The sequence below is a fragment of the Henningerozyma blattae genome, chromosome 4 (assembly GCF_000315915.1).
Source record: "Henningerozyma blattae CBS 6284 chromosome 4, complete genome".
In the NCBI taxonomy this organism is placed as follows: domain Eukaryota; kingdom Fungi; phylum Ascomycota; class Saccharomycetes; order Saccharomycetales; family Saccharomycetaceae; genus Henningerozyma; species Henningerozyma blattae.
The window spans coordinates 572318-596192 of NC_020188.1; the positions used below are offsets into that span (position 1 = coordinate 572318).

General features: G+C 31.4%; 9 protein-coding genes across 9 annotated transcripts; 4 read left to right on the forward strand and 5 right to left on the reverse strand.

Moving 5' to 3' along the window:
* Positions 1-587: 587 nt before the first annotated feature.
* Positions 588-3443, forward strand: MPT5 (Mpt5p; the record flags this gene model as incomplete). The annotated part of the gene is made up of 1 exon (XM_004180203.1): positions 588-3443. The coding sequence occupies one exon, from the start codon at positions 588-590 to the stop codon at positions 3441-3443; it is 2856 nt and encodes a 951-aa protein (XP_004180251.1).
* Positions 3444-4331: 888 nt separating this feature from the next.
* On the reverse strand, positions 4332-6137 carry TBLA0D02290 (uncharacterized protein; the record flags this gene model as incomplete). The annotated part of the gene is made up of 1 exon (XM_004180204.1): positions 4332-6137. The coding sequence occupies one exon, from the start codon at positions 6135-6137 to the stop codon at positions 4332-4334; it is 1806 nt and encodes a 601-aa protein (XP_004180252.1).
* A 2943-nt stretch (positions 6138-9080) lies between these two features.
* SDD4 (Sdd4p) lies at positions 9081-12236 on the forward strand (the record flags this gene model as incomplete). Its single annotated transcript, XM_004180205.1, has 1 exon — positions 9081-12236. The coding sequence occupies one exon, from the start codon at positions 9081-9083 to the stop codon at positions 12234-12236; it is 3156 nt and encodes a 1051-aa protein (XP_004180253.1).
* Positions 12237-14062: 1826 nt separating this feature from the next.
* Positions 14063-15400, reverse strand: TBLA0D02310 (uncharacterized protein; the record flags this gene model as incomplete). Its single annotated transcript, XM_004180206.1, has 1 exon — positions 14063-15400. The coding sequence occupies one exon, from the start codon at positions 15398-15400 to the stop codon at positions 14063-14065; it is 1338 nt and encodes a 445-aa protein (XP_004180254.1).
* A 778-nt stretch (positions 15401-16178) lies between these two features.
* On the forward strand, positions 16179-18677 carry RGD2 (GTPase-activating protein RGD2; the record flags this gene model as incomplete). The annotated part of the gene is made up of 1 exon (XM_004180207.1): positions 16179-18677. The coding sequence occupies one exon, from the start codon at positions 16179-16181 to the stop codon at positions 18675-18677; it is 2499 nt and encodes an 832-aa protein (XP_004180255.1).
* A 458-nt stretch (positions 18678-19135) lies between these two features.
* TBLA0D02330 (uncharacterized protein) lies at positions 19136-19939 on the reverse strand (the record flags this gene model as incomplete). Its single annotated transcript, XM_004180208.1, has 1 exon — positions 19136-19939. One exon carries the CDS (start codon positions 19937-19939, stop codon positions 19136-19138), a length of 804 nt encoding a protein of 267 aa, XP_004180256.1.
* A 463-nt stretch (positions 19940-20402) lies between these two features.
* SEC53 (phosphomannomutase SEC53) lies at positions 20403-21170 on the reverse strand (the record flags this gene model as incomplete). The annotated part of the gene is made up of 1 exon (XM_004180209.1): positions 20403-21170. The coding sequence occupies one exon, from the start codon at positions 21168-21170 to the stop codon at positions 20403-20405; it is 768 nt and encodes a 255-aa protein (XP_004180257.1).
* A 596-nt stretch (positions 21171-21766) lies between these two features.
* BUD20 (Bud20p) lies at positions 21767-22222 on the forward strand (the record flags this gene model as incomplete). The annotated part of the gene is made up of 1 exon (XM_004180210.1): positions 21767-22222. The coding sequence occupies one exon, from the start codon at positions 21767-21769 to the stop codon at positions 22220-22222; it is 456 nt and encodes a 151-aa protein (XP_004180258.1).
* A 151-nt stretch (positions 22223-22373) lies between these two features.
* TBLA0D02360 (VASt domain-containing protein) lies at positions 22374-23591 on the reverse strand (the record flags this gene model as incomplete). The annotated part of the gene is made up of 1 exon (XM_004180211.1): positions 22374-23591. One exon carries the CDS (start codon positions 23589-23591, stop codon positions 22374-22376), a length of 1218 nt encoding a protein of 405 aa, XP_004180259.1.
* Between the last annotated feature and the right edge of the window lie 284 nt (positions 23592-23875).

The following is a 23875-nucleotide window of genomic DNA, read 5'->3' on the forward strand; positions in this document are numbered from 1 at the left end:
CCAAGCCAAACCCTGGGATTCGGCGGCCGTGTGCCTTACCGACAAAGAGGGTAATAACCTCGTCTCTTGTGATCATGAGAAAAAGCCTCACTCGGTAGAGAGAAAAATTAAAATTCAGAAAAAAAATTTAGATTATTAATACTTTTACTTTTTTTTCTTCTGCTTTATTCAGATTCAGCTTCAGATTCAGCTTCAGATTCAAGATTTTCATTTTCTCATCATTAGATCAGAACTTGGTACTCTCTTAACATAAGCTTCTACAAAACCTCGAGGGGTTTTGCCATAAGATCCACGTCTCTATAGTTATTCTTCTGTACCGCCCCCCAGTCCTCCCTCCCCTTCCATGCAATAATTGTAACACTCTCCATCACTAATTTTTCCCTTTAAAAGATCGTACTGCAGTTTATATAATAGATAATTTGTGTTTTACGTTTCCATTCTTTATCAAAAAAAGTTTTTTTTTACTAACCTTCCTTTTTTTTATCTCTTACCTTTATATCCAGGATTATTCTATCACCTTTACAAACTCCACCTCTCCAACTTGCATCGATAATCTAATCCATTCAAATTCAACCATCTCTCACTCTATGCAACACACTCGCAACATGTCGTCCTCTTCCGCCGCTTCCTCCTCGTCCTATAACAATACACACCAGCCTCGACTGTCTATAAACTCTATCCAATCCATAATGGAACCTGTCACCCCTCCTCCCTTTGGTCAATTGAATTCAAACTCAAAAAGAAACCATTATAAAGCTCAATCATTGGACTTATCAGGCTTTAACCATTTCTTCCCCGGATCGACTTCTTCCCAATTACAATCTCAACATGCTGCTCAACTTCAACCACAGATCCAACAATCTTCATTGTTATTCATGACCTCCCCATCCTCAAACCTACTCTCTTCTTCAAATAACAACAACAACAACAACAACAATAGTAATAATCTATCTTTGGCTACTTCTTCATTACAAAATACCCCTTCTTCTTGGGGTACTAATGATTTAGAATTCCCTGGTTCTTTAAATAATTTTTATTCTACTCCAAACTCTCAAATGCAAGTACAAGCTCAAGTACAAGCTCAAGCTCAAGCTCAAGCTCAAGCTCAAGCTCAGGCCCAAGCACAAGCCCAAGCACAAGCTCAGGCTCAAGCCCAAGCCCAAGCCCAAGCCCAATCACAGTTACAACATTTACAAATGCAGCAATCTCAATCTCAATTCCAATACAATTACCCAGAACTGTTGAACTTACCTTTAGATCTACCTTCGAATAGTTCAAATATCACTTCGAATAACCACAACACAACAGCTAGTAGCACTTCTTCTTATTCTTCAAACACATTGATTCCAAATTATAATAATTTAGATGTTTTCCCCAACCAAAAAGTTCATTCAAGAACTGTCTCAACTCCTTCAATCAATTCCATAGTTACTGAAAATACTTTATTTTCAAATTACTCTACAACAAACCCACAAATCATTTTAAATAATTCCAATAATATCAATAACAAAAATTCGGCTAACAACAATACCTCCTTAAATGATTACCCTTCATCTTCCATAAACAACAATAATAACAATAATAACGATTTGATTGTTAATACTAATTTCATTCAATCATTTGCATCTGCTACAAGCTTGAATGATAATTCAAATTCTAATAGTGCAAACACAAGCACTAATACAAGTATAAATTCGACTTCAAATACCGGGTCTACTTCTATGACAACATCAAATACCTCTCAAAATAATCCAAATAATATTAAAAATAATAATATTAATAATAACAACAACAGCAATAATATCTCTTTATTATCTTGGGATCAGCAAACAACTTTATCAGCTCCTTATCAACCTACTACTACTTCTACCCCTACACCAACTCCAACTACTGCTACTACTGCCGCTACCGTCTCTGTGTCTGCTTCTACTTCTACTTCTACTTCCGCTTCCACCTCAACAAATACTAATAATAATAATAACAAATTAGCTTCTTCTAATACTACACCAACAATGAAGATTTCTCAAAAACCATTATTAGCTACTTCCACTTCATCTCCCTCAACTATACCAACAACAAATTCTGTAACATTTAATTCTACAAAAAATACACCAATTGAAAAATTAGATTATATTAAATTATCAATGGATCAATTTGGTTGTCGTTTCTTGCAGAAAAAATTAGAAAACTCAAATAAACAAGAATCTTTAAAAGTTAGAGATTTAATGTTTTTACAAATACAACCTGTATTCTTAGATTTAATCCTAGACCCATTTGGTAATTATTTAATTCAAAAATTATGTGATTATTTAACAATCGATCAAAAGACTATTTTAATCCAATCCATTTATAAAAATGTTTATCAAATCTCTATTAATCAATACGGTACAAGATCTTTACAAAAAATTATTGATTCCATTGAAAATAATGAAACTCAAATAGATATTTTAATGCAAGGGTTTTCTATAGAAAATACTTCAATTGATCAAATCATTTCTTTAATGAATGATTTAAACGGTAATCATGTGATTCAAAAATGTATATTTAAATTCCCAAACTCCAAATTCGATTTTCTTTTAAACTCAATCATTTATGAAAATAATATAGTTAAAATCTCAACTCATAAACATGGCTGTTGTGTTTTACAAAAACTATTGGGTGTTTGTAATGACAATCAAACTCAATTGATAAGTGATAAAGTTATCGAATATTTAAATGGTTTAATCAATGATCAATTCGGGAATTATATCATACAATACATTTTAAACATTAAAACTATTGAAATCCCATTTATGTTAAAAATTTATCAAATTTTAGATGGTAATTTTTGTAAATTATCATGTTTAAAATTCTCATCAAATGTCATTGAAAAATATATGAGAAAATTATTTACAATTGTTAAGAACAATACTTTTGATAATACTAACAATAACAATAATTATTCTGGTTCAAACCATAAACATCATAACAACCAATATAAAAATAATATTGTCAAACAAGAAGATGTTAAAATTATTCAAAATATTATTCTAAGAATTGTAGATGAATTCACTAGAGATTTAAACGTATTGATTAAAGATAAATTTGGTAATTATACCCTACAAACTTTATTAAATACCTATAATTATAACGAATTGATAGCAGCTTTTATTCCACTTTCTATTGATAATTCTAATACTAACGCTAATGCAACTTCTAATGATAATACAATTAATAATAATAGTGATATTTCTGATAATATCTCTTTTAATCCAAACACAACGAATGTAATTAATAATTTTTCTAATGAACTTTCTGCAATTGAAAAAATCAATGAAAAAAGAATTAAAGAAAATGAGGACTTTATTACTTCATTCAATACTAAATTATACAAGATGATGACCTTAACAAGAGAGTTATTACCATTAATTAGAATGACTTCTTATGCAAAAAAATTAAAATGAAAGTTAAAGTATATTTTGATTTGTTACAAAAAAAGAATATCATTTTTGAAAATAATAATATGGCTAACTCTACTGTTCAAAATGAACAGCCACTTTCATCTGTTGATAAAAGTATTACTTCTACATAGCCTGCTACTGAAAAATCTCTAGAGAATAACCAAAACTCTATTTCATAAAATGGCTAATAATAAAGTATATGTATATAATCTCATTTTCAAAAGTTCTTTTTTTTTATGATTTATATTTTATTCCCAGCCCCCCTTTTTTTCTTTTTACCAACTTTATCATATTTTTTTTTCCTAATTCTCTCTCATTTACATATAAAAATACCATCAATTTTGAAAGGAAAATTAAAATAAAAAATTTGTGCATTTGATTTATAAAATCAACTTTTTCTTATTACAACAATATCTTTTTTTTTTTATCTTTCGTGCCAGCTATATCCATATCCATGTATTCTTTTCCTTTCACACTGTATTAACAAAATTATTAAAAATTTATTCTATTTAAAAAAATTTATAAAATTAAAAACATGAAAAAAAAGTTCCTCACAAAAATTAAAAGAATTAATAATTAAATTTTTATGCTTTTAGTTTGTTTTTTGTATATCTATATTTTTTTTCATATATTAACTGCACTATATAATCAATTTATCATCATATATACATAAAAATTCTCTGTTATCTTTTAATTAGCCTATGAATATTGGATAATTTATATAGAGTTAGAAAAAAAGAAACATCTAAATAAATGCTGCGACTAAAAGTAAGGCACGAAGATTGATTCAATGATTTAAATAGCATGAATCTGTAAGACAATGTAAATGCAAAATGTAGTTATAACTTTTATATGGGGTTTTAACAAGTAATATCAGAATAATCAAACAAATCATCCTAAATAATAGTTAGTATTAGATGGCAGAAGTACTGGAATCGCAATAATTGCAACATGAAAAGTTTTTCTCACTATAATATTATCATTCGAATAGAATTTAGAATTCATTTGGAAAAGTATAACAATTTTTTCTTCTGTTACATCTTGAGTATCCCATGATTGATAGCTCAAGTTTTCCAGAATAAAAAATGAAACTAGACTAATTGTATCCGAAGAATCTAATGCTTCTTGTCTGTTAGAATCAAGTTTATATTTTTCCTTAATCACATTAATAGCTTCTTTGGAATCCATTAGAGGTAAATTTTTATTGAATTTTGTAGTAGAAAATATATCAAAACCTTTGGAGTGATTATTTCTGTTATTAATAGAACCAATTAATACTAACTTACCATATCTTGAATTTTTAAATTTTCTATTATATTTTGATTCTAAACTGTGGTATCTTGTCTTATAAAAATCTTTTGGGTCATATATGGAATTTTCATAAGAAAATTTATGGTGGAAATAAACAACTTCTTGTGTATACTCATCAATACCACATATTAATAAATAATCATGATTTCTAACGGATTGTTCTAATGAAATAATTGATTTAATACCAGGTACTTTTGATTTTTTAATTATTTGAAGCCCACGATTCCTTTTCTCTGCTTTTAAATGTGATAATTCTAATACTATTTTAATGATAATACCATTTCTAAAACCTAAAAATACTCTTAACGAAGATAAAGAATTTGATGTTGAATCTTGTAAATTTGACTTATTAAATTGTTGTTGAAATTGAACATATGATTGATCTAAAGTTATTGATACCAAATCAGAACTCATCGCCAAATCAGTTTTGGAGTTAAAAGTTATAATTGGACATCTAAAATCTTTATAATTAGGATCAACATACATCCCGTCAATTAAATGAGTTTTCATGCTATTATTGTTACTAGAAGAATAAATTGTAATCAATTTATAAATTTTAAGCTTGTTATTGGTGATAACTAATAAAAGATTATTAGAAACAAGTACTGAGTCAAGGATATTAAGCGAATCAACATAACAACAATAACTATTCGATAAGTCAATGGAAGATTTTTGAAAAGTGGTCTTAAAGTAAAAAAACAAATACCCTTTAGTAAGTTGAATTTTAATTAGAGAGCCTTCTTCAAAACATGATAAAGTCTCTAATGCCGGTAGATTACCTATTTTCGGAAGATTGATTACATGTTGTCTTGAATTATCTTTAAAATGATAAAACCAAAGAGCATATCGTTCTTCACCAGGACCTACAAGTTTATATACATTATGATTATTTGAAATATCTTGGCTTTCTTCATCTTCGGAGTTATTATTTGAGGTTATATTTATCAGATAAAAGATACCAGCATTGCAATGCACAAAGCTTAAAGGTTCCTCCACATCCCAAGGAATCACATACTGGGGAATATCAAACAATCCATCACAATGAAGATTGTTCTTACTCTGCAACAAATCTTGAGTTTCCAAAACTATAGACAATTTCAATGTGTTTAACCTAGTGAACACATCGTTCGTAGTAAAAGATGCCTTATCGGGTAAAGGCGTTAGATCTTCGGAATATTTTTCCGGATGCATTTGGACCCTGAGCTTGGATTTTTTCCTAGAAGAATGATTTTCATTTTCGCCACCGGAAGATCGGGATATAATACCAGAACGTTTAGAAGTTGAGGAAACTGGAACAGTGGCAGAAACAGGATCAACAGAGGATCCTATTTTAAAATAACGATTTTTAGCTGGGTCAAAATAATAGCCAGGAATTTCTGGAGCCATGCTTCTATGGATTGAAAATTAAAAGAGATCAAAAGTTTATTGGTTCGTATTGTCTAAAGACAATGCTATATATATTTTTTTTGATAAAAAAAGCAAAATGATCGGCGGCCGCCTAACTATCTTTCTTTATGAGATATTAGAATGATGGAATGTCTATAACAACACTACAAAAGTATTGATTTTCCTTCCAAATCAGCACCGTGACGTCTCTATGAATGGATTGTACAGCTAAATAGCTCAGATAATATCTACAATGCTTGCTAATGATGAATTAGGATAGTGGTAAACGCAGAATATAGAAAGCAAGTGTGATATTCATACGTATCTATCACTACCACACGTGCACACAAATAAACACAAAATTTCCGGGGACTATTAAATTATTAGTGGGGAAAGAGAAGTCAATGCCTCTTATTTATCTGAAGAGATATATCAAGAAATACTTTACGTGTTTCGGGAACTATTCCTGTTTCAAGAACAATAAAAACCACCACACGATGGTATGGTTGCGAAATCTGCTTCCAGATTTTTTTTTATATCGGCTCTCATTCATAACCGGAAATTCACTAAATTGAAAAAAAAAGTATCAAATAACTGAATTGCTAAAAACGTCAGACAAGCCTAGGCAAAATGGAAAAAAATAATAAATATCAGACTGATCTAAGGTTTAAGTAAATAAATCAAAGTTGTCTGCGATATCCCGGCAAATAGGTCTTACCATGGAAAGTTGACTATTTCTATTACATCAGTGAGTATCACAAAGAGAGAGAGAGAGAGCACCTATTCTTGGTACTTTGTCAGCAAAGCCAGCCTAGCTACTCGTGCTAATCGGATTCGTTCGTTATCCATACAGAAGAAAGGAACAATACAGTGCAATTTTTCATGACGTTACTGAATGATAGCTAGTAGGCGATAATGGAAAACAATAGGTACTAGTGACTGTCTAGTTACTAGATGTGGAAACAAAGTGGGGGTAGGATTCTTTCTAGGCGGGGTATATCTTCGAGCATGATGCCACTGTGAGTAACTGTAGCCTGACTGATTGAATTGAGGCGTTGCCTCAGATTCAACTATTTGCTTGTGTGTGTTTGCCTAGATACCAAACAGAAGGCAGCAGAGATTTATTTTTTGCGGGCCATCGTATCATATCTAAAACCTTGGTCCGGCCAAGAGACAGACGACGTCGGAAAATTATTGGTCTACCTGGAAAGGGTCTCTCTGTGTTTTCAAACAAGTACAGCTGTGTTGGTTGCATTGACGATCGGAAAAGATACAATGTTTCCAAGAAATGAACTAACCTTCCGCTTTCCCATAGGAGCCGGTCATGAGGTAATTTGTCTACGAAATAGTTTGTGGTATGTTGCCGTGAGTGGAACAACATTACCCTAGAACTCTTTCTCTGTCTCTTAAATGTCTGCGGGAGTATGAGCTTAGTCGACTTATATAGTTAGTTACCAGGTCACCCAATTCTCCTACCCACGCTTTCTACCCACGCTTTTCCACGATGAATCCTTGGCTAGACTAACCCACACTGGATTGGCAGAAGCAAAAAAATTACAGCCTTTACCGAGAGCGTCGTACGTAACTCTTTGCACAAAGAAATACCGTGGGGACTCTTAAAATCCAGTTTTCTACATTGACAAAAACTCCATACCATAGTATCCCGGTTGGTTTTCATGAAGCTTTAATTTTTTTTTTTTTAATTTCATTTCCTTCACATATATTGTTTCTAATGATAAATACCTTAAAGAAGAAATTTTAAGCACTAATGTTGTAGTAAACAATGCTCTTATATGCTTTAATGGTATGATTTGCTATTGGTATAACCAGATATGATAATATTCCAGTTCATCAGGACTATTGTCAATCATCGGGAAACCCAATTAATCAATTTCTCATGGTTATTCCTACTAATAATAAAGTAAAAACAAGAAATACGTGGTTTATAGTGCTATATTCCATATTCCTACTTGCATCGATTTTTTTTCAGTTTAGTTCACTTACCTAACTTATTTTCCTATTCTTGTCACAATATGTGTTACCTGAACTTCAGATCTCACTCATCTTTCTTCTCTCAAGACCACTGCCCTTCTTTCTTAGGTGTGACAGTATTAACTCTCCATTTCGTTTGTGTAGTGTCTAAATTAATGGTTATTATAGCCTGACAAGCTACACTGGAACATAGACACGTAGATTTTCCTGTTCAATTCAAATCATTCTAACTAAGCAAGCTTATAAACTTGTTGTCACTCGAATCGCATTTATTGCTATTCCTATTTTTTCGATTTTTATATAGTTGCTCCCCTTGGTTAAGATATCTTCTAGAAGATGAGTTCCCCATTTGTTATTTTTTTTTTTTTTTTGATTTTATTTTTAAATATTAATCTGCTATAATTAACCTTTATTTTTCCTTATCTTAACATTGCTATTGCAATATTATAATATCACAGTATCTTATTGATTTTCCAAGTTAAAAGATAAAAGGAAAAAAAATAAAAATAAAAAGAATAAAAAGACGTTACGAATTAAGAAGTTAGTAATTGAACTACCAACGTGTTATACTTACAAAGTACGTTGGATTAGTTTCAACATCTTTTAATTATCTGTCTTTTTTTTTTTAACCTTTCCTTTTTATTTGAAGCCGTGAAGCTAAACTCTTTCCTACAAGATTGATCTATCATAAGGAATAGTGCAATTATTGAGTTCACTTTTAATACTCAGCTATAATAAATTCATTGACTCATTCATGTGAATTGGATGACGTAGATATTTCAAGTTGTAGACATATTTATCCGATAATTTCTCAATACTATTTTTGTTTCTTATTTTTTTTTTTTTAATTTGATAGCGATCATAATCCTACCAAAGTGAATTGTAAAAAAAATAAAATCAAATCAATAACAACAAATATTATACATCATCTTTAATAATTATACTTATATCATGACAACTATTAAGGAGAACAATAGATTTGCATGTCCACACCCAGATTGTAATAAATCCTTTTCGAGGCAAGAACATTTATCAAGACATAAGTTAAATCATTGGCCCAAAAAAATCTATAAATGTACTTATGTCATATCAAGAAAGAAAAATGATTTAGATCCATCAAATACTGAACCTACAAGCGGTGATGATGATTCTTTAAACGTTATGATTTGCAATAAAACATTTGTACGAAAAGATTTACTCGTGAGACATGAACGTCGTCATTTTAGGAGACGTAAATCTTCTACAAATACAAATTCATCAACCAATAACACAAATAGTCCCGAAAATACTGGAATAAAATCAAATTCAAATAGTATTAGTCCAAGTTTACGTAATACAAATATTCATCATAACAATTATTCCTTTATAAAAGATAATCCGGTTGATCCTCAAGGGCCGATCCTTTCAGATTTAAATGATATGTTTCTATTAAACACCCCTTTTTTCAATTTAGATCCTCTTATAACTTTTAGACATCAAAATACATTAAATAATAAAATTAATGCCTCAAATACAGTTCCTGTTTACGATGAGAATTACAATAATAATCTTCCTCCGCCATTATCTAATAGAAACCCATCTCAAACCCAATTAAATGGTCAATCGACTTCCTCTCCAACTCCATTTTCCTCAAATTCTTCTAACTTTAGTCAGCATTCAAATTCAAATTCTAATAATAATGCCTTAAATTCAAACCCAACTTTGACCTCAGAATTAATTGATGATGAAAATTCGATATCTAATCAGATAAATCCAAGCCTCACTAATAGTACAAACATTATCAATCTCGATACTAGTATGGCAGCTGATAATAATAATCCAAATCAGAATTTACTTGATGAAAATGATAATCCATATCCATTTGCACCTGAACTATCAAACTCTAAAAATGAACTAACAGATCAAATTTTAGAGGGCTCTAATGAGGGCCAGAATAACAATAGTAATGAACCAAAAATAGATCCTATTAAATTAACACCAAATTTTTTCCATGCAGATGGTCCTTCAAAATATTTTTTATCTGATGAAACCAAAAAAAATTTAGTAACATTAATCCCAGATATTAAATCCATAGCAATATCAGATTTGAGAAAATCGGTCAAATCTTATTGGAGAAACTTTCATCCTCAATTTTCATTTTTACACAAACCTTCTTTTCATATAGATAACGCCCCGCAAATTCTTATTTTAGCAATGATTATGACTGGAGCAAGTTTTCTAGGTCCAGAGTTTAGACATTCTGTTTCAGATACCATATGTGGTCCTCTTCGATGGATTATTTTCACCCACCAAGATTTCCAACCTCCATCTGCCACCTATATCATTCAAAGTTTGTTACTATTAGAAACTTACGAGAAATTTCAAACTAATAGATATTTACATGAGAGATCACATATTCACCACGGTACAACCATTCAACTTTTACGTAGAACTCCGGTGCTCAATGATAATCCTGAAAAATTCATCTATACTCAAGATATTGATAATAATAACCTTCAAGAGATTTTCCATAAATGGATCAATTATGAAATGTTAAAAAGAGTTGCATTGTATGCTTTCTACATCGATACTACACATGCAGTAATTTTTGGTTACTCGAATTTATTTATCACATATAATCAAATTCACTTAAGCCTACCATGTGCAGATGATATATGGGAGGATGAAAATATTACTTATGAAACTTTAATTACTCATGATGTTTTAAATGAAAGTAGAAATGAAAATTGCTCATATTTATATTCTCTTAAGAAATTATTTGTGGAAGCTATAGCAGTATACAACCATCCTAACCGCCCTATAATGCACAATGATTGGAACATCAAAAGTTTATTTGGTAAAAAATTGCTATTAGCGGGTATAATTTCAATAATGTTTCAATGCCAATTCGATACAGATATGGATTTATTTACATTTGTTACACATTCTTATAAGGATACAGGATATAATAGAAATGCTTATCAAGAGGGCGACTTGGAGAATATGAAGATAAATAGCAATTCTGGTACTTCTGGCATTTCACCATCTCCAAGTTCCTTAGAAAATATGTCAGAAAGTAGCTTCAATGAAGATAGTGCAAGAGCAAATTGGAAAGAAATCATATCATTTGCTATTAATTATTGGTTTTGTAGGATCCAAAGAAGTTGTACTACTCTAGATGATACCATGTTCTTACCATCAAAAGTTCCAAAGGTAAGTGATTTGAGTCTTTTAAAACCTTCAATATATGCAGATGGTGATACAAATGACGGTAGTACAATGGAGCCATCCTATGAATTTCAATTTCCTGATTATGATAATGCAGATGATACTGGTAACGTTAATTTATTAGACATGGATGATAATTCTTGCAAATTATCTGTGTATCATATGTCGCAGATTATTCTAAGGATTTTCCATTATGATTATTATATTTATGCCGGTGCACCCTGGAGAATGAGCGTTAAGTTACAAATTAATGAGTATGAAACAATAAGAAGCCGTGTACAATCGTTTGCGTCAAATCCAGATGCTGGTGGCGTTGCAATGATATATGCATTAAATCTTATGTTTGAATTGTTACTTGTACGTGACCCGGTAACCCAAAACTTTAAATTAAGGGAATATGATATAAACGCTGATTGTTGCATACCAAGGCCAAATAGCTTAGGGAATATTACTCTTTTGATTTGGTCATACAATTTTGTTCTTTATGGTCCTGAAGCTCAAATCTGGGATAACTCTGAAGTTACATCAACTGATCCAAATTTGACAACGACGCATTCGACACTGGCTACATTATGCAGTACAAATAATCTGGAAAAAAAAGAAGCATATAAACCAACTGAAAGCGTATTAGAATATTTATCAAGATTATATCCATTGTTAAAATTTGAAACAACTTCTGATACTGTGAAGTTTCATAGAGATGTTAAATTGAAAGCATTAGCCTTACAAAAAATACCTGGTAAAAATAATATGTGTGGCTTAATTAAATACATTCGTGACCTGTTTTTGAAATCCTACTGGGAATTAGGCAGGGAATTTGGTAGACTACTGGATAATTGCTTTGAACGAAGTTTAGGTAGGTCTACTATAACTTGTCATACTATGTTCGAAACAGTTTAATTGTATCCGTATTTATTTCATAAACAACCTTTGCTTTTTTTTCATTTTTTATACTTTATGTTTAAACATAAGATAATTACTATCCCGTAATTTATTTTTTTCCATTATTTTGGGCATTCTACATTTTATTTTTTATTTTAAGTATTTACATTAATTTGCTTTTTCTATTTTATTACATTATAGATTATCTTGAACACCATATGACACGCGATCCTCAGTATCCATACTTTGACCAGCAAATACATGTTTTTCGCTTTAACTTTTACTAATCCCCTATTTTTTTCTCCCATTTCTGGTTTTGCTTTTCCTTCTGTTTTCATTTTAATTACATACATTTTTCTCTTAGTTAATCCATTAATTTATTTTTGTCTATCATGACAACATCATCTAAGTTTAATAAATTCATATATATTCGAATAGACTTATTTTTTATATTTTTATATATTTCATTTTAGTAGTTTAATCTAATTCAAAGAATTATTTTTTCTTCCTTTTGAAGATTAAGGTTGGGAAAATATGTAATATATTAACTTAGAAGTTTATTATTTCGATTGAAATCATTGACACAAGCTTATCCGTAAAAGAATTGTAACAAAAACAAATAAATATAAGATAGCAATTAGCTTATTAAAATATTAAATTATATCTACACTATAACCATAATATATTCTCTACTTTACAAATTTTTATATACCAAGGGATATTATTACTGTAAACTTAGATCCAACAAATTTGGTTAAATTAAGAATAAATAATTTAAATTCAAGTTATTAATACATTATTTTAAGTAGTAACCTGTACTTATAGTTAATCTTGTGGAAAGCCAACCCCAGGTTTATTTACAAATGCATTCCTCGGTTGATAAAGCACCCAAGATATAATCCAAGATATAATTCTCAATTCTTCCTATTCTACTTGTTGTTTATAAGAGACAGATATCTTTTGGCTATCAAAAAATTGGCTTTTTTTGAATATTGAATGTGATCATTGTTATATTGAAAATTTATTCATATAGTCTTTCTGACTAGTATACTTTTATTTCATCTTTGGGACCAAGAGATTCATGTAAGCTCGATAGAATTTCAGGTACATATTGAAGGAATTAATATGGCTCTCTATCAATAAGTAGAAATTTCCAGAAAAATGCAATGAAGCAGTTTGGGTATGAACAATTCAGACATTATAATGACAAGAATATAAGATTCTGGGATTAAAAAATGAAATATGTAACCAAAAACAAAATTATTAAGATATGTAGGGTATTCGAAAATTTATTATTAAGCTTCAAATACAATAGATAAAAAATAAATAAATAATATCATTCTTAGATATTCTATATCGTAAAAAATCGCATAGTTAATCAAAAACAAAATAAAATTCCTATAATTATATATATATATTTCAGTTATATTATTGTTCAAAAGCTAGAACGATTATTAACGTTCGGTATGTTTTTATTTTATTCCTAATTCATAAGTGTAATAATGTAGCATCTTAAAAATTACCACATTTATGATGAGAGAACCTTTTCTATCTAATTCAAATAGTTTTTACTACACTTCGTTCAAGTGTCACCTAGAAGGAGCATCTTTTTAGATCTTTTTAAAGCAACATACAGTGACTCTTCTGTTATTTTGTACACTTGGGAAAAGACACTTCTTGTAAAAGATAGTACCAGAAACTTTTACAACTTTCCCTAATTCTACAACAATAAAAACTATTTAAATAAAAGGATCTATGATATGTAATTATGATGTGGCGTTAATATATATGCTGCTACATTTAGTTATATATTGGGATATTATATGGTAATTACAAATAATTAATTACAACAGTTTGGTTTTGACAATCTCTTGTCTAATCTTAAATGTATAATAAGCCATGACAAGGATAATAATAACCAATGGAGACAACCAAAGGGCTAATTTGTTCAAGACATCTTCAACTTGTGGGCCAGGTGGCATGTGGTTTTGTTTGGAAGTGGTTTCTCTAATCTTTTGTTGTTCATTCAACATTTGTTCCAATTTGGTATTCATTGCTAGGAAATCTTCGTAATTAGAATTGTCATTCACAATTTTGGCTTCACCATCTTTATTATCATTGCCGTTGTTATTAATAGTATTTGTAGTTAAGACATTCAAAGCTTTCTCCAAATGTTCTACATATTTTCTCATTTCTTGTTGTGCTTCTAGGATATTTGATAGTTTTTTTTCTAAAATACTAATATCATTTGCTAATAATTTCCCTTCAACTTTATCTAACTTTCTATATAATTCGTAGTTGGTGATTTCACTATTTTCTGAATCATAAATTTCTTTATCAACAATTTTTTCTTTACCAGAGGCTTTATCAATTATCTTGGTCAATAATTTAGGTTGTGCCATCTCCTTAACATTTGGTATCAGGGAATCTTCTGTAACAAAATCATAAAGTTTCATTTTCAAAATTTCAAAAGATTCCGCAGTGTTTGAATTGTCAGCAGAAACACCAAATCTATATAGATTAGCATTAGATGGTGACAATTTAATCTTTCTTGTTTGGAAACATACTTTGTTATCGACTTGCAATTTTAACAGATTATCAGCATTACGATCATAAGTTAAACGTAAAGTAGATGGGACTGAAGAATCTTGGTAACCAATCAAACATGATGCAAATGTTTTGTCATAGATATTTTGTTTATTAAAAGTTTCAGAACCATCATTCAATGAACCACGTAAAGTTGGGCCTACTGGGCTACTGTTATCAACTAATAATTGTAAACCGTCATATTTGGATGGTCCATTAAATAATGATTGATCTTTCAAATCAATCGGGGCAGCCGAATCTAATATCCAGAAAGATAGCCCACCAGAGGTAGGGCCAGAATACCCGACAGATCTGAAAGTCCATTCCAAGGTGAATGCATTTTTGTTCATAGGAACATCTTCAGTCAACCAAAGAGACCCTAGACTATTTTTCTTGGGAGTCAAGACGATTCGTCCTTCATTATATCTTGCATCTTGACCTAACTTCCATTTCGAAGAAATAGATGAAGAACTCAGTAGATTATCTAATGAAAAATCTTTTAAAGGAACTTCTGAAGATTCATGCTGAATGTCAGGATGACCTTGACTTATATGCAATATAGCTAGTGAAGCAGCAGCGATCTGTGTCAAAAGCATGTTCTATTCTACGATATTATTCTATGGCTTGGGCCTCTTCTATCGTCACTTACACTTTGTGGAGGACCTTAAAACGGAGTGTATTGTTGTGGATACCTTACAGGTTCTTCTTAAATAAAGCCTTTCCGACCTCCAACGCATTCCAAATATATTCAATCCATAACGAGACCCTTTTCAGACGAACGCTGGACATTTTCATGAAGTGTGAATTTTCAGCTTAATGATTTGAATCGATTCGATAATAATTAATGGCTTCTTGATCTGGAAATGTTTTGGTTTTCGGTGAAAATGGAAAGACTAAAAATTAAATGAAAAATGACGAAGAAAAAAAATATGAAAAATCTGGGAAAAATGAAAAAAAAAAAAAAAAATAAGAAACATTTTGAAATTCAAAAATGGGAAAACACGCTCTGTCACAGATTCGAACAGTAGATCCTGCTAAATTTTATTTCGTGATTTTTTATATTGTTTTAATTTTTAACTTTTTCCAAGTTTCGGTGAATCGAAAAGAGTAAAAATAGAAATTAGGAAAGGAAGGAACTCATCGATTTATTTACGCTGATTTAAGGAATTTTACATGTATAAACAAATCTTAGTTTAAAGTTTATTGAAGTATAAAAAGTGTTGTCATTCATTATATGGTATTTATCAGGCATTTATTTATATGGAGTGGCACCTTATATACTTTATTTTTTCAACCAACAACTATACTAAGAGAATCAAATTTAAATAATAAAAAGAAGTAGCCATATTAATAATTGATAACGGTAGAATAAACATGCCTTCATTTGCGGATAGTTTTTGGTCAGAAGATTTAACTTCTGGGTTAGAGAAATTATTTAACCAAATGTATCATGGGAATGACCAGAATAATTTGTTTATTCAATTGTTTGCCTCTAGAATGCAATTCGAAGTAAGTTATGGTCGTCAATTGTATACAATAAATGATAACATTGAAAATTTGGAAGAATTTCATTTGAAATCTGAATTCTATACGACAGATTCTGCATTCAGCCATTTATTAAATAAGATGTCTAATGAAGGAGATTATCATTTAAATATTGCTTCCAATATTGAAATTTTAGTCTTGAGACCATTCTCTAAATGGTGTAAAGAACATCACGATAGAATTAAATATTCTGAAAAGACTTTGAAAAAAAGTGTTGAAAATTTTAAGAAATCCAAAACGATGATTAATAAACTAGAAACTGAATATTTCAATAAATGTAGATCTTTGGAAGATTTTAAAAGATTAAATTTTAATGAAAAAGATTTGGGTGATACAGTTGAAACATTGAAATTATTTGAGAAGAAAAATCAACAAGTTCAAAAAGAAAATGATCATAAAAAATTTGCTACTTTAGCTTCTATTGATTTTGATTATATAACAATGAGACAAACTTTAAAATTATTATTATTGGATTTACCCAAATCAGATTATAAATTACCTTTTTTGAAATTTACAATAACAAATACAAACAATGGTAATGAAATTACGAATTTTCTCTTGGAACAAATGTCATTAAAGGATGTGGAACAAGCTGAACAGTTTGGTCAAGATTTATTAAATCTTGGGTTTATTAAATATTGTAATGGGGTTGGTAATTCTTTTGCTAATTCTAAAAAATTTCAGTTCCAATGGAAGCCTTATGCTTATAAATTTGCTAATATCCAAATTCCTGATTCACAATCCATTTCATTTACTACTACTGCTGCTACTGCTGCTACTCCTACCGTTACAACTAGTACGAAAAGATCTACATCTGAATCAGGTTCTCTTGATTCTATATCCTTATCAACAACTATAACACCAACACCACCATCTACTAATGCAACTTCCACACCAAATGGTAAAGCTACAGATATAAATATTGATAATGATAAGATAAATTCAGAAACTGTTATTGAATATCATAAACCTAAACCTAAAAATTCTCCTGTCCCTATTTCTGATGATTTATTGGCATTAATGACTAAACATGTTAGTGAAAAGGAGAATACCTTATTTAAGTTGATTAGAGATGTTGATAAATCTGATAACAAATACTTTGAAGAATGCTTTAAAATGGATGATTTACGTTGTTCCATTGAAGAATTAATGATTGATCATTTATCCTTTATGGAAAAATGTGAGATTGATAGACTAAATGCTATTAAAAAGGCAACTTTTGATTTTTGTTCCATTATTGGTAATAAAGTTATATCATTAAAGACATGTATTGAAGGAATGATGGAAGCAGAAAATTCTATTGATACTACAAAGGATTTATTAAATATGATCTTAGAGAATCATACAGGTACATTCCAACCAAAAGTAATTACATATAATAATTATTATAATCCTGGTAATTATCAAAATTTTGGTATTGATTTAGAAACAAGATGTAGATTAGATAAGAAAGTTGTACCATTAATCATTTCTACCATACTATCGTTTATGGATCAATTATACCCTGAAATGTCAAATGATAAGATTAGAACTTCCACCTGGACATTACCTGTAAAATTAGCAGAGACACATAAATTACGTTCTATTTTAAATGAAATACCATTTACTGATAATAATCAAGTATTAAATATCTTGAGAGAATCTCATTCTGAGCCAACTACTATTGCAAGTGTATTAAAGATATATCTATTAGAATTACCTGAACCATTGATCACGAATAATATTTATGATGTATTGAAAGTATTATATAATGATTATCCACCTACTAGAGAAACCTCTACAGAGGGGAAATCCATGAATAAAAAAGTTGAAAAAATTTCAGAAAAGATATCAGAGGAAAATGAACGTCGTGATAATGAAAATGATGATGATGCTAATGATGATGACGATGATACAACTGCAGTAGATGATATAAAGCCGGATAATAAATCTAACCCACGTAGTTTCTCTGATGCAAACTCTGAAAGTGGATTATTATTAGAAAATAAAGAAGTCCAAGGATCCAAAGAACATGTGGATCAAAAAAAAATCGATGATGATAGGATTAAAGGGTTATCAACGATCCTTACGTCCTTGTCAAAACCTCATATAGCCACTTTGGATGCTATAAGTACTCATTTTTATCGATTAATAAAGATTATTAAGATGGGTGATGATGGGGAAAAATTGGCCAAAGATTTCAAAGATAAGATATCGCAAGAGTTTGCCAATTGTATCATTAAGATTAATAAACCTGATGAATTGGATTTAGGGTGTAAGATATTTTATGATTTATTAACGAATAAGAAGCAAATCTTTAGAGAATTGAAGAAGAGCAAAGATAAATAGGGGACTCCCAAATTTACATATTTATTTATACATGGAACATATACAAATAGATTCTCGTGTATTTAAAAAAATAAAAAGTTTACAATTCTTTGTATAACAGTTTATGATGAATGATTATGATTAATAAAAAAAATATATGTAAATTGTGCTATGAATAGATTATTTATAAAATGAAATTATGAATGTTAATATAATGACGCGACGCGTAATTTTTGGCGTCGATGAATTGAAAAAAGAAAAAATTATTAAATTTTAAAATGTGTCCTTTTCGGATGCGTTTCCTATTACAGGTATGATGTTCCTTTGCTTTTATTTTTATTACCGAATGAAAAAAATACTGTAAAATACTTTTCTCATTACTAGATGATGGCATTTTTTGATTTTAATTTATTTGGCCATTGAATCAATTTCATTGGCAAATAATCGTTTTGGTTTATATCTATTTTTTTGCTTTTCTGTTAATAATTTTTTTTAATAACTACACCATCTTTATTTAAATAAGTGATGACGTTTTCAATATCTGGATTTTCTTCAAGCAATTGGTTTTTCCTTATTAGCAATTCTTCTTTAGATATGACCTTGGCAGAGATGAAGGGATTTTCCAGAGCTTTCTTCTGTATCAGTCCATCATCATTTTCGTCTTCTTCGTCTGAAGAGAAATCTAAAGAGCTTGGTTCTGGATATATTAAATTTTTGGTAATTTCAAAAGTAGTAATTCTATGGCTAGGAGTTCCTGGAACAGTTTTAGATAATTTCTTGGAACGTGTAGTAGGTTGGAAGAAAATTAATTCTTCTTCCAACACAGTAGCAGCTTCTTCTTGTAGTTCTGCATCTTCTTCATCTTGTAAGATATCAAACAAGTTATGAGGTGGTGCTAAAAAAGAAGTGGTGGTTGGGTGAGTATCGTCTTGAAACAAAACTCTACTTACATGGCTCAATTCTAAAGGTTTTGCAGCTTCTAAAGATGCAGTCAAGTTTCTTTTTTGTCTTGTTACATTTGTGCTAGTTTTATTTCTTGGAGTGTATTCTGGAGATTTCAAACCTTTGAAAGGAGATTTTGTATCATTGTTTGAAAGGTTTGGTAATTTATTATCAAACAATAATGGAGGTTGTTTGAAAGGTTGTACAGTAGATGGAGTTACTGGAGTTTCTGACATGCCACGTTGAGGTGTAGATGGGATCATCTTGCCATTGAAGACTGCAGTGGGAGTCTTGATACTATTACGACGGTGACCAACTCTTGGAGGTGTGCTAGGGATCATAATATACAGGTTTGATTTAACTACTTGAATGTCACTTACTGAAGGGCCACTTATTGCGATGTGTCGTACAAGCGTCTTTGTATGGAGAACTTTATAGATGTGAGGAATGCATGGTCTATATATATACATATATATATATGTGGATTTGTTGACCAGCCATTCATTGCAACCGCCCAGCGCATTCTTTGCCAGCCAATCGACGCGTTGCGGACGCGTCAAGCCAGCCTTTTTCGAATCCAAAGCAGGCACGGAGAAAAACGCGTAGCGCACTTGAAAAAAGAATGCTGGTGAGGCAAATTACATTTCATGAGAAAACACGTGAAACACGTGAAACACGTAAAATGAAATCATAGTGGTAATAGCAAATGGAGATCGTAAAAGATAGGCTATATTACATAAAGGCCATGGCTAGTATATATGAAAGGTATAAAGGTTATATATGTAAGTGTGGTGTTTAACATTCTTACAAGTTGAAGATTTCGTTCAAGATTTTAACAGTGTCATCTGGACTGGTGACAGCGTGACCGATGGTTCTCTTGTCTTCGTAGATTTCCCAATCGTTACCACCCTTGGCGGTTTTGTCACCAAAGAAGTGGATTTCTTTGAAGCCATCCTTTTCGACGTGTTGTAAACAGTAGGTCTTATCCCAACCGGTTGGGAAGACATCGAAGGAGATTTGACCACCGATGGAGTAAGTCAAGTTGATATCTGGGAATTCCTTCTTCAAAGCTTCGACGAACTTAGCTCTGATTTGATGGACCTTATCGTATTTTTCGAAGTCGTTTCTTTCTTGAGTAGAAGCGTTTCTACCAATTGGGGAAACATTGATCATACCATTTCTGAATTCTAAGAAAGTACCTCTTCTAACTGGCAATTCAATGTTGGATAAATATTTCAAGATGAAAACAGCCAATTTGTTGTATTTTTCTTCACCAATCCAATTGATGAAAGATTGAGAAGCTAATTGTTGACCTAACCTGTAAGCAGTCAAACCATTTTCGGAGAAACAGTAATCGAATTCATCCAAGACGTTTGGACCCAATTGTTCCAATTGTTTGCTTAAATCGGAACCACCGACAAAACCAATACAGACCTTCTTTCTTAATTTGATTAAGGTTTCTCTAACTTCATCAGAAACAGTCAAACGAGCAGGGGTCAAAGTACCATCGACGTCGAAAAGAACTAAGGTGTCTGGTTTTTCTTTGTAAGCAAATTCTTTAACAGAGGACATTATTGGAGAGGGATAATACGAATTTTTGTCGTCAAAGACGTGAGGGAAGGGAACGAGTTTGTGTGTTATAAATAAATCAAGATGTGTTTATATAGAAACTCAAAAACGTAGAGCAAAACAATATTGTGAAACAATATTGTGAAACTCAATAGTTTATTGACGAAATGTCAATACGCGAGTGAAAAAAAATAAAAAAAGTTTGAATATTTGTTGTTTTTTTTTCCAATTTTCTTTTTCCAATTCATCATTTCTTTTTCCATTTTTGTATGTGGATAGAGAATTCCCGTAGAGAAGATTATTGCTGGACATAACACAACGACGATCGTTTCTTTTTCAAGAAATAGATTGAGAGATTGAGAGAGAAAGCCAGCAATAGTTGAAACAGTTACAGCTACAGATGTAAATACAAGTATGACTAGATGATATGAGAGCGAAAATAAACTTAGTTGTTGATAGTGGGGACTATTTCCAAATCCGGAGGCCGGGTAATTTGTGAAATTTTTAATGATAAAAAAAAAAATACGATGAGATGGTAATGAGATAATTATAATATACAGTGAAATAAAGAGAGACAAACCAAATAGAAAAGCAAAGAGATGGGTAGATATTCTGTGAAAAGATATAAGACTAAAAGACGGACTCGTGATCTTGACCAGATCTATGATGATTTATCCAGTCAAGAAAAAATCAGTAGTTTATTAAACCAACCTTTAGATGAAACTAAGCCTGGGTTGGGTCAACATTATTGTATTCATTGTGCAAAATATATGGAAACTAGTATAGCTTTAAAGACCCATTTAAAAACTAAAGTTCACAAGAGACGTGTAAAGGCTTTGAAAGGGGTCCCATATGGACAAGAAGTAGCTGATGCCGCCGCAGGGTATAATTTAAATAAATTTTTACAAAGAGTAGAGGCTATTAACAATGTTACGGGGCCTGAGAAAGAAAAGAATGAAGGTTTGCTAGAGGGTCATTTACAAGAAAAATTGAAAGATGCCACAGGGAATGAGCCTACTTTGCCCAGTGTGAATGAGTTGGATAACAGTGTGTAAAAAACGAAGGGATATACAGGAATCTCGATATATAAATAAATATATATAGAAATAAAAATAAAAATAAAAATAAAATTTAAAAAAAAAAAAAAAAAACCGAATACATTTTATAAATTATTTAATGTGAGCACAGATGTGTGAGGGCGGGTGCCTAAGCGGTAGTGGCAGTTGGTAAAGAATGTTTCAAATGTTTTAATATGTAATAGTTTTGAATGATAATGATGATTAAGAATACTAGAATGGCTAAGGGAATGATCCTGGGAGATTGGGAGGGTGCCTGTGATGATGCTACTTGTTTCGGTAATAAAGGCGGCACATTTTCATTTCCGTTGCATGGTGGAGTCTCTAATTTCAATTTCAATTTGGAACTGGATTTGGATTTTGATCTCGTTTTAGATTTCCGCTTTAAAGGAGCCGTATCGAGATACTGTTTCAAGAAATTGGCATTTTTATGAGCAATGTCCAATTGTGCTATTTTACAATTGGATTCGATAATGCTTTTGAACCATGAATTACTAGACCATACGATGTGATAAGAGATGGCGAAAAGAGACGTTTGTGAGTCTGCCCAACCAAACAAGTATCGTGTTTTGATCTTGAATGATTGACCAGCAGGTAGGCCCGGAGTGTATGTAGTTGTTAGAACATGGAAGAAGCTTCGTTCGTCCCAACTCAAGAGTGTATCGGTCGTGTAACAACGAGTTTGCTTGGGCCCTATTTTGAAATCCAATTTTTGATCATAATCAAACGTCCTTGTATTATCGTTTGAATCAGTGAACTTAGTAAATTGTGAAATGTTTGTAGCCTCTATATATGTAAGGAGTTTCTCCCAATAAGTATGGTCTGTATCACTGAAGAGAACATGGGCGATCAGACCCGGAGGATAAGGTAAACGAGCCTCGCATACTACATTTTCATTAGGTTCACGTAACGATTGAGGGTCCCATGAAGGTACTTGCGCGAGACGCCAAGGTCCAGAATAGCCAAAATTCTTGGACGATGATGAATGAGACGAAGAGGAACGAGAAGATGAAGACCCGTGTGATGATGACGAAGACCGTGATGAGGACGATGACGTGCGAGTGAGCGACGAGGATGCACGTGATGAGGATGAGCCTCGTGATGAAGGGTTTCTTTCTCTCTTGGCATCTTCGGCATCACCATCGATAGAACGAATCACTTGGTCAAGATCGAGAGATGGAGGAGTTCTTGCCAAAGCTGAAGAAACAGCTGAGGCAGAACGTAGAGCATGAAGCACAGAAGCAATGGAGTCGCTGGCCGAACTGGCAGAGGCTGCACTGCGTACACTTTGTGCATCGGATAGCGACAGCTGAGGAGGAGCAGGCGAGACTTTAACCAGAGGCAGCATCAGGACAATTGTTGTGGTACGTGCAAGAAAAAAAAATAATAAATAATATCTTTGTGTCAGGGGTCGAAACTTGAAAATTATAGTGATGAGTGCCTTATTTATATATAAACATGTTAGCGTGGCCCTGTCTCGGTCTCGGTCTCAGAGTTTCTTCGTACAACGCCCGAAGTCCAGAAAAGCAAAAAAATAATAATAATAATAATAATAATAATTATAATAGTACGAGACAGATCACCTGACACGGAGGATGGTCATGTGATTGGTTGAGTCATCAGGTGACACCA